This window comes from Tachysurus vachellii, chromosome 24 (assembly GCF_030014155.1).
Source record: "Tachysurus vachellii isolate PV-2020 chromosome 24, HZAU_Pvac_v1, whole genome shotgun sequence".
Classification (NCBI taxonomy): domain Eukaryota; kingdom Metazoa; phylum Chordata; class Actinopteri; order Siluriformes; family Bagridae; genus Tachysurus; species Tachysurus vachellii.
Genome location: NC_083483.1, coordinates 13982342 through 13993814, shown reverse-complemented (window position 1 = coordinate 13993814; position 11473 = coordinate 13982342). Strand labels below are relative to the sequence as shown.

At 39.0% G+C, this 11473-nt stretch overlaps 1 protein-coding gene across 1 annotated transcript in view; it reads right to left on the bottom strand.

Moving 5' to 3' along the window:
• spred2a (sprouty related EVH1 domain containing 2a) overlaps nt 1-11147 on the bottom strand; it is a 20413-nt gene extending 9266 nt beyond the window's left edge. Inside the window, exon 1 of the mRNA XM_060860063.1 lies at nt 10701-11147. Coding sequence (XP_060716046.1) covers nt 10701-10726 — 26 coding nt within the window. The 5' untranslated portion in view covers nt 10727-11147. The remainder of the gene's footprint in view (nt 1-10700) is intronic.
• Nucleotides 11148-11473: the final 326 nt, after the last annotated feature.

Here is an 11473-nt window from a genome sequence, read left to right as displayed (position 1 = left end):
TAAATGTAAACTGATCAGTCCCGCTCCATTTCTTATAACACTGCATGTGTTGAATTTGTTGAACATAGCAGTTTTGTTGTCTGGAGGCGGGGCTAATTTCAGGCCCGGGAAGAGAAAAAAGACATCCTTCTTTGACAAACCTCACCATCTAACTTGAAACGATGTTTTTTTGGAAAGTGATAAAGCTCGTGGTAATGACTGAGTTCATTTGAGGGCCGGAAAATTTTAAATTAAGTAGAAACCTGAAATAAAGACCTTAGTCGCAACCCGTATATTTAATTCTAAATCACAATAGAATTGCGTATTTTAAAAATTCCAAATTATCGTAGGTCTAGAAACACTTTCTGAAATTACAAACTGCACCTTTAATCCTGTTTCCTGATTGTTGTCATGTGTATAAAGAGCACATTAAGAGTCTATAGACAGTGAAATTCTTCTGCTAGAGTTTTACACTCCGACACAAACACGGCGCAAAACTCTTACTTTGTAGTACAAACAGTAGAAAACAGAGAACACTGAAGACCGTGCAGGATTATTAACGTACTCCAAGCTAACAGTGTATGCAGTCATGAAGTGATATAATGGGAGATATTACACTCTCACTCACTCATTTTCTACCGCTTATCCGAACTACCTCGGGTCACGGGGAGCCTGTGCCTATCTCAGGCGTCATTGGGCATCAAGGCAGGATACACCCTGGACGGAGTGCCAACCCATCGCAGGGCACACACACACACTCATTCACTCACACAATCACACACTAGGGACAATTTTCCAGAGATGCCAATCAACCTACCATGCATGTCTTTGGACCGGGGGAGGAAACCGGAGTACCCAGAGGAAACCCCCGAGGCACGGGGAGAACATGCAAACTCCACACACAAGGCGGAGGCGGGACTCGAACCCCCAACCATGGAGGTGTGAGGTGAACGTGCTAACCACTAAGCCAATGTGTCCCCCGGAGATATTACACATATAGTTAAATTAGACTTTGTATTATTAATAAATTCTAAGCAGGTAAAAATATTAATATGTATAATAAAGTGAGATAACACACAGTACAAGGAGTCTGAGTCCAGGGTTAAAGTTAGCAATAAACAAAACCTAAACTCTTAGCTAGCAAGCAGCTACTTTTTCTGATTGAAGTCATATCCATCTCTTCATACAGGACTTTGACCCTCCAGCTGTTTTAGTCTAATCAATAAACTGCATAAGCATCTATTAGCTGTGATTTCCACCATGTGTGTTACACTCCACACTGACCTCTGACCTTTGGCCCACGCGAAAAACTCCTCGTCAAAGAGGAAGAGACTGGTTCTGCAGATGGCGCCGGCTCTTGGCAGAGACTGTGGGAACTGCTTTAATTGAAGGCTTGATTTTCATGCCTGGGTTTGAGGCGACAGATCAAAGAGAGATGCAGAGAACGGCGACGGTGTTTACGCTCCATTCAAAACGGCGCTGCCTGAACCGGACAACCAGGCGATTCATTAGCATTCATTATGTTTCCGCAAATTTATAAAGCAGTTCATAACCCTCATTCTGTCACTGCTGTTGGATAAGAGTCAGCTCTGGATCCTAGGTTGTTTTTTTTTTTTGTCTTTTTTTGAAGAGGTTGCTATGATTATGAGAGCAGGAAGACTTCCTGTAGTGTCTTGTTCTGCTCCTGATGCTACATAGACAGTAACACGACACCAGAGACTAAGCATGCTGTACTTGTGTGTGTGTGTGTGTGTAAGACATATATATCTATAATACTAACTCAATCCCAAACCAACATTTATAAACCATGTGAAAAAAAACGACCCTCACGTGGGCACTTTATCAGCAACTCTTTTCTAGGACAGTAAAAGCAAAGGTGAGTTTTTCAGCCCCGCTCCAATTCCCTCACTTTCTCACTGCTGCTTTATCTAATAAACACACGTCTGTTTTTCTGTTTCCTTTTCATTCATTAGCTTAAAAGCACACCGAAAGAAATTATTTATTCCATTTATCCCATATTATTAGGAATAATTTTGACTCTTCAGCTAATTTTTTTATTTCCTTTTGTTCTTTTAATCAATGCAATTTTTTTTAAATTAACATTTTATTCTGGTATTATTTTATAGTACATTTTTAATTGTTTGTTATTTCTCTTTACATTTTCTATTATTATTATTATTAGTATTGTTGTTGTTTTTGTTGTTCAATTTTCTATTTGTATTCAAATGCTTTTCAAAATTGTTTAAAATTATTTTCCAACTAACTCCATTTAATTTTTTTTTTATTCTATTTTTGACTATTTTTCTTTTAACTCTATGTTTATAACTTGACAGCCGCAAAAAGCGGCTTTTTTTTTAAAGCCAATCAGCACCATAAAGAATTAGCCACACCCCTTTGTGTGTTAAAACCTGAAACGTGGACTGAAAAAATTAACCTCCACAGCAAGCGGCGTTACATTCTTAAATCTGATTGGTCAGAACTCTTCGTTACATTCCTATAACAGCAATTCTGATATTTCAATATTAATTCTATAGTAATAATTTATGCACAGTTACAGTGGATATTTAGTTGAATCTATCGGCATCTAAAAATGTATATCAATTTAAAAAACATGATATTTAACAAAGAATTAAGATGATGCTCACCGTAAGGTGGTGTTTATTACGTAAGGAGGGGAAAGAAAGTAATAATTGTATGTTTGCTTCACCAAGCCACATTTTCACATTTCTTGCGTTACTAAGGTTTCAGTAATTAGTTCGACTTCCAAGCCGTTACACATGTACAGAGTGCCAACAAACAAAGAATCAAACAGTAGCTAGACATGCGTGCTGACATGACAAAAAATAATCTATTCATATATTTTCTTATTTTAGGGAAATCTATATATCGGTTCTGCTAATACAGACTGGTTTACATTTAAAAGAGAGAGAGAGAGAGAGAGAGAGAGAGAGAGAGAGAGAGAGATCAATAATCAAGAGCTTAACACTAAAGAGTATAAAACTTCATAATAAAAGCAAGCAGCTAACAGATTAGCATGTATTATTTACCGTTTGCTAGCAATGATTGACAGCAAGAAGAAGAGTTAGCATCTGTAGTAGGTACCAAGCTACCTGGCACTCGCTTAGCTTTTAAGGATCGTTAGCTGTGTTTGGATCATTAGGAGAAATGAGTCGGCAATTTTCTTGACATTCTTGACAGTTCATTTTCTTGAAGTTTGTATATTAGCTGTAGTTAGTAGCAAGAGTAGCTTGTAAGTGAGTTAGTATTTTCTTAATTAGGTAGAAGGGATTGCACTAACTAGCTCTTCATAGTACAAATTAGCAGTTAAGATAGTAGAATTTACTATATTCCACTTGCTAGCAATGAATAACAAGAAGAAGAAGAGAGTTAGCATTTCCCTGACTTTGTAGATGGAATCATGCTAACTGGCACTCAGCGTTGATTGATTGTTAGCCGTGTTAGCAACGTTGTGAAGCAAAACATTAGTTTTACATTATACCGCAGTACAGGACAGCAAGTAGAACTGATTTTAGCATTTTAATAATGGAAATAGAAACAGTACAGTGGCTAGCATTCACATTTAATTTAACTAATCCATTTTAAGTTTTGAAGTGGTAGACGTGTAAAATGAACTTAAACATTTCTGAGAATTTTTATTTCATCCTCATCTAAACTGTGTGCTTGCTCGTTAGCTAGTGCACTATTCCCTGGAGCACAAAGTACAACCAAATGAGCAAACACTGGTCATACTGAGGATATTCCTTATTAGGAAGCATGCCACTGAATATTTTTAGTAGTTCAGCTTTAGATCCTGTTAGCTAATGATGTTGAATTTGTAACACTGACATACGCCATAACACACAGCCTAGTGTGATGAGGATCGTACGATTCTAGGATTGTCACCCCAACAGAATCAGTAGGAAAGGTTCTGGCTACATCCCTTACTTTCCTATCAGAAAAACTTCCAAGCAGAAATGTTCCAGGTTGTAAATCCCAGACTGTCCAGAAATCTGTCCAGTATTTCTTAGAGCGCACCGAATTATACTGTCATATTACGATGCGTTATGGGATTTCACTGAATATTATCCGCTATGGTTTTGGATGTGGCTGCAAAAACTGTTTTTGAGACATAAATCCCATGATACATATCGTTAAGTAGTGCAACGGAGTAATTCAGACTTTTTCCATCTGTGGATAAAATCCGAAGCATTTCTTGGACCATTTGCTGTTTATTATTATAGGTTGCCTGACATTCCAGCCTGCCTTTTGTGTGTTTCTGTGTGTGTGTGTGTCGGTGTGTGTTTGCTCAGCACGGGTGTTAGAGGGTCATAAATTAGAATAATAAAAGATAACAACCCCCACAACGCCTGAGTCACTAGCACGTTCTATCCACAAACCTTCAGCACGAACAAGATAAAGAGCAGCGATAACCAAAGAAAAGAGTTTGAGCTGACAGGCCGTGACGGACCTGAAGGAGCCGAACAATATGAGTCTGGTGTGCTAATCAATAGTGTGTGCTTTACTGTAGTGTAGTTAAGCGCTGAGAGAGCCACAGTGCTGTTGGATTCTTCGTTCTGATTGGTCAGGAGGTGTTGATTCAGTCGCTATAACTGCAGCTATGTCTGTAGCTCCTGCTGTAAATTATCATGGGTTTAGATCTCGATTAATTATAAACTCGCTGGAATATGCTATTGTGTAATAAACAGATTGTTACTTATGAATGTTTTCAAAAAAGACTTATTTAGTGTTTATTTAAAAAGTCTCCAGTTTCAGAGCTTTGTCCAATTTTCTGTATGCGTGACCTACAGGATGTTTTTTTTTTTATTATTATTATCACCGTAAGAGAATTAAAGACAGGCAGGTGAGGGCTGAGGGTTTATAAAGGAATAGGAACACACAGGAAAGTGACTCGGCCACACCGTTGTGGATTCCTTTCAACACTTCCCATTGTTGTGTTTTATTTGTGTTTATCTCCAGAGTAGGTTTGCTGAGCCTGACATGTTGCCTTTGACATGATGAATAACATGATGTGCTGATTACAGGAGTTAATGTTAAGCTCCTAAAGCGCTCGCTTAACCAAACGAAAGGTGTTTGACTCCATGCTAATGCTATTAGCCAAGTACTTTGATCCACTTTTCCATGCAATGTAAAAACCCAAAGACCTTATGAGCTACTGTGTAGGATTCAATAGCAATAACAATGATATTCTGAAAGTAAAAAAATTCAATGACGGAAATGACGAGTACATTTATAACACGTATATAATATTATTTCTAACAGCAACATGGAGATGACTGGAATTAATTTTGTACCAGATTGCTGTGTGTGTGTGAGATAAACTACCCAGTATTTTATATTTTTTTTTTTTTTTTTTTTTTTTTTTTATCTTAGTTTGTTGTAATTTGTAAAAATGTTTTCAACCATTGTAATATGATATTTTTGTTATGAGCACATTTGTGTGTCAGTCTGGGAAAACATGTCCTATGTGGTAGGATTACACTTGTCTAGGATTTCTGGAGGGATTGTGTTGTTGAAGAAGCCCGTTTAACAAATGTGGTGGTAAAAACAGTCAATCTGCCTAAAGATCCCTAAAACCATGGTAATTACCTCAGCTATGTGCTAATGACAAAATGACATAAGGCTAATCACTTTGTTATCAGGTGTACAAGCACTCAGTCTGAATGAAATGTTTTTTTTAATTTTGAAATGTTTCATATTTCAGTACTATATCAGTCATAATTGAGTAGCATTTCATTCATATTTCAGTAGTACATCAGTCATATTTCAGGATGTACCTCAGTCATGTTTCAGTAGTACATCAGTCATGTTTCAGGATGTACCTCAGTCATGTTTCAGTAGTACATCAGTCATGTTTCAGTATGTACCTCAGTCATGTTTCAGTAGTACATCAGTCATGTTTCAGGATGTACCTCAGTCATGTTTCAGTAGTACATCAGTCATGTTTCAGTATGTACCTCAGTCATGTTTCAGTATGTACCTGAGTCATGTTTCAAAATGTACCTCAGTCATGTTTCAGGATGTACCTCAGTCATGTTTCAGTAGTACATCAGTCATGTTTCAGTATGTACCTCAGTCATGTTTCAGGATTTACCTCAATCATGTTTCAGGATGTACCGCAGTCATGTTTCAGGATGTACATCAGTCATGTTTCAGGATGTACCTCAGTCATGTTTCAGGATGTACATCAGTCATGTTTCAGTGGTATTTTAGTAGCATATAAGTCATGTTTCAGTAGTACATCAGTCATGTTTCAGTAGTACATCAGTCATGTTTCAGTGGTATTTTAGTAGTATATCTGTTATATAGTATTTCAGTAGTACATCAGTTATGTTTCAGTAGTACATCAGTCATGTTTCAGTAGTATTTTAGTAGCATATAAGTCATGTTTCAGTAGTACATCAGTCATGTTTCAGTGGTATTTTAATAGTACAGTATATCTGTTATATAGTATTTTATTAGTACATCAGTCATGTTTCAGTAGTACATCAGTCATGTTTCAGTAGTACATCAGTCATGTTTCAGTAGTATTTTAATAGTACAGTATATCTGTTATATAGTATTTTATTAGTACATCAGTCATGTTTCAGTAGTACATCAGTCATGTTTCAGTAATACTTCAGTCATATTTCAGTAGTATTTTAGTAGTACATCAGTCATGTTTCAGTAGTACATCAGTCATGTTTCAGTAGTACATCAGTCATGTTTCAGTAATACATCAGTCATGTTTCAGTAGTACATCAGTCATGTTTCAGTAGTATTTTAGTAGTACATCAGTCATGTTTCAGTAGTACATCAGTCATGTTTCAGTGGTATTTTAATAGTACAGTATATCTGTTATATAGTATTTTATTAGTACATCAGTCATGTTTCAGTAGTACATCAGTCATGTTTCAGTAATACTTCAGTCATATTTCAGTAGTATTTTAGTAGTACATCAGTCATGTTTCAGTAGTACATCAGTCATGTTTCAGTAGTACATCAGTCATGTTTCAGTAATACATCAGTTATGTTTCAGTAGTACATCAGTCATGTTTCAGTAGTATTTTAGTAGTACATCAGTCATGTTTCAGTAGTACATCAGTCATGTTTCAGTGGTATTTTAATAGTACAGTATATCTGTTATATAGTATTTTATTAGTACATCAGTCATGTTTCAGTAGTACATCAGTCATGTTTCAGTAGTATTTTAGTAGTACATCAGTCATGTTTCAGTAGTACATCAGTCATGTTTCAGTAATACTTCAGTCATGTTTCAGTAATACTTCAGTCATATTTCAGTAGTATTTTTGTAGTACATCAGTCATGTTTCAGTAATACATCAGTCATGTTTCAGTAATACATCAGTCATGTTTCAGTAATACTTCAGTCATATTTCAGTAGTATTTTTGTAGTACATCAGTCATGTTTCAGTAGTACATCAGTCATGTTTCAGTAGTACATCAGTCATGTTTCAGTAGTATTTTAGTAGTACAGTATATCTGTTATATAGTATTTTATTAGTACATCAGTCATGTTTCAGTAGTACATCAGTCATGTTTCAGTAGTACATCAGTCATGTTTCAGTGGTATTTTAATAGTACAGTATATCTGTTATATAGTATTTTAGTAGTACATCAGTCATGTTTCAGTAGTACATCAGTCATGTTTCAGTAGTAAATCAGTCATGTTTCAGTAATACTTCAGTCATATTTCAGTAGTAATTTAGTAGTACATCAGTCATGTTTCAGTCATATTTCAGTAATATTTTAGAAGCATATCTGTCATGTTTCATTAGTATTTCAGTAGTACATCAGTCATGTTACAGTAGTACATCAGTCATGTTTCAGTAGTATATCACTAGGAAATCAGTCACGTTCAATAGTACATTAGTCATATTTCAGTCATATGTCGATAGTATTTTAGTAGCATATCAGTCATGTTTCAGTAGTATTTTAGTAGCATATCAGTCATGTTTCAGTAGTATTTTAGTAGCATATCAGTCATGTTTCAGTAGTATTTTAGTAGCATATCAGTCATGTTTCAGTAGTATTTTAGTAGCATATCAGTCATGTTTCAGTAGTATTTTAGTAGCATATCAGTCATGTTTCAGTAGTATTTTAGTAGCATATCAGTCATGTTTCAGTAGTATTTTAGTAGTATTTTTATTTTAGTACTATATAGTAAAAATCAAAGGTTTCTCAGTGGGAATGGTTTGTCATGCTAGCTAATGTAACATGCTCCAATGACCTGCAAGATCTGCAAGACATTTAGGTTTATTTGTATAATTTGTTTATTACAAAGTATATGGTGACAAAGTATAGTTACATAAATATATTCTGGATATATATATATATATATATATATATATATATATATATATATATATATATATATATATATATATATTACAATTTTAAACATTCTATTTACGCCTAATGAGCATGCCATAGGTGACAGTGGTGAGAAAAAACTCTCTGAGAAGACATGAGAAAGAAACCTTGATTCCTTAAAATGGAACCCAGCCTTCTCTGGATTACACCGGATAGTATCAGTAGACATGAAGTCTGTCTGATTGACATTTGGTAGATTTTTTTTGATGATGACTGATGTTGCCATATTAGTGCCCATGAATCAGTTTAGCACCTTTATGTCTAAGAGTGTAAATATGTCCAAAACGTTCAGTAAACCAACCGTTTCTCATGGCTGTGGTGAAACAGGGGCACACAAACCTCCAGTCTGACCATCTGAGAAGTCTTCTATCAGTGAGCACAATCTATTTGTTGATAGAATTCCTTGAAACAAGAAGTCAGAGTAAATAGTGTGTTGTCAGATTAGCATGCTCACTCACTCACTCACTCACTCACTCACTCATCTTCTACCGCTTATCCGAACTACCTCGGGTCACGGGGAGCCTGTGCCTATCTCAGGCGTCATTGGGCATCAAGGCAGGATACACCCTGGATGGAGTGCCAAGCCTTCACAGGGCACACACACACACTCTCATTCACTCACACAATCACACACTACGGACAATTTTCCAGAGATGCCAGTCAACCTACCATGCATGTCTTTGGACCGGGGGAGGAAACCGGAGTACCCTGAGGAAACCCCCGAGGCACGGGGAGAACATGCAAACTCCACACACACAAGGTGGAGGTGGGAATCGAACCCCCAACCCTGGAGGTGTGAGGCGAACGTGCTAACCACTAAGCCACCGTGCCCCCTAGATTAGCATGCTTAACAAATTAAATCTACTGTATCACCTCTAATCTAATCTAAACTAATCTAATCTAAATCTAAACAAACCTCACAGTAGCCTAGCAAACGAGCTAAATATGAGCTATAATTAAGAGTTTAATTTCATCTCCGGAGGATTTCTGACCGACACCTACACAAAATCTGAGATGCTTCTAGAGTTGTGTTATGTTTGATCTGAGGTCTACTAGAAGCTCTGAGGGTCTGACGTATTCGATATAATGATATTACTGACTCTTTAGCTCTGACCTGGTTCTAAACAGCCACAAGACGATAAACACAGGCACCAACCACCTTTTTTTTTCTTCAAACAAATAACCTCCAACTACTGTTTATCAACTTAGCTACTATTAATCAAACTGCTAGCTGCTAATGAGCTGCTACTCATGAGCAAGACACTTAACCCCAGGGGTGGAACCTATACACTGTAGATGGCATTTAATTAAGCAGCAACGATGCTGGTACATGATGAGTCATCAAAAAAGCAATCCTGAAATGAACACAAGAACATTTCCACGTCTTTGTCTAGATGTAATATTGAACTGATATGTGATATCTGCACTCATCACTGTATCCTTATGACCAAATGCCTTTCGATATTAGAAACCACATGGCAGGTATGATACAGAATCACTGTTCAGCTCTAACTAATGTCACACTTCCGGTGTGATGTCTGTTCTGTGAGGCAAGATAACGTAACCATGTGTTTGATACGGTGTTTTGTTATGAGAGGCAGGTCAGAGGTCGAGTTGAGCAGAGCTGAGCCATTGGGATTTTTTATGAATGAAGCGTGGTATGCAAATAAGCACGAGGGAGGGGGGGGCAGAGAGAGAGGGAGAGAGAGAATGGGGGAGACAGAGAGAGAGAGAGAGAGAGAGAGAGAGAGAGAGAGAGAGAGAGAGAAAGAAAGAGAGAGAGGGAGAGAGAGAATGGGGGGAGACAGAGAGAGAGAGAGAGAGAGAGAGAGAGAGAGAGAGAGAGAGAGAGAGAGAGAGAGAGAGAAGGTGGTGGGCGGAGACAGAGAGAGAGAAAGAGAGAGAAAGATAGAGAGAGGTGCAGAAATGCACCAAAGCCCCGCGCTCACCACGTGGGCTTATAAGGTCTCTACAATAAGCTTAACACTGACGTGTTTACAAAGAAACATCACGGTCACGGGAGAATCTTCTGTACACAAAACGTTTCCGCTTTACCCACCACCACCTCCCTCCCCCATGACCCCTTCTTCTTCCTCTCTCTAAAAACGGAGGGCCCTCCCTCTGTTTCTCTCTCTCTCTTTCTCTCTCTGTCTGTTTCTCTCTCTTTCTCACTCCCCCCCCCCCCCCCCCCCATGTAAAAAGAAGTGCATGACACCAGCGCACCTTGACTAAACCCCAGCCGACGTGCAGTCAGTAAATAACCGCACAGGGCTTTGGGCACTGGGTTAATGGGGGGGAAGGGGGTTGAGGGGGAGGGAGAGGAGTACTTACTCGTCTGGTTGCGATTCCTCGGTCATTTTATCTCCCTCGTTTCACCTACAATAATAACATCCCAGAGCGCGCGCGCACCAGCGTCCAGGCTCCATTTTGTCTCCCACCGATCCCGTTTCTCGGTGTGTCCTCCCCCCCCAGTTTTCTTTCTTCTAGCTTTATGGAACAGAAGCGTGTTTGTTTGCTTTTCGTTTTGCACTTTAACCAGCGCGCGACACCGTATAATCCAACCCGAGGGTCTCGCGGACGTCGGAGTCTCCGGTCTGTGATGAGCGCGCGCGCGGCGACAACGACGCGGCTGCAGTCGCGAGCTGCTCTCGGTGAGGACGGCCCTGCGCGAGCCCCATCGCCGCTCCGCGTTCACTCCATGTTGGATTGTATAGTCGGCAAAGGCAAATCGCCACCGACTGAGAGAAAGAGAGAGAGACAGAGAGGGAGGGAGGGGGGAGAGACAGAGAGAGATAGGGAGAGAGAGGGGGGGGGAGGGGGGAGAGAGACAGAGAGAGATAGGGAGAGAGAGAGAGGGAGGGAGGGGGGGAGAGATAGGGAGAGAGAGAGAGGGAGGGAGGGGGGGAGAGATAGGGAGAGAGAGAGAGAGAGGGAGGGAGGTGGAGAGATAGAGAGGGGGAGGGGGAAGTGAGTTGGTGGGGCGGTCGGAAGTAATGACGTCAGAACCGCAGGACCGACAGTTTCGGACGAAAGGGAACTCGGCGTTCTCCCTTGGCTCAGACTGATATATTAAGAATCACTTCACTGAACCGATTCGTTCAGAT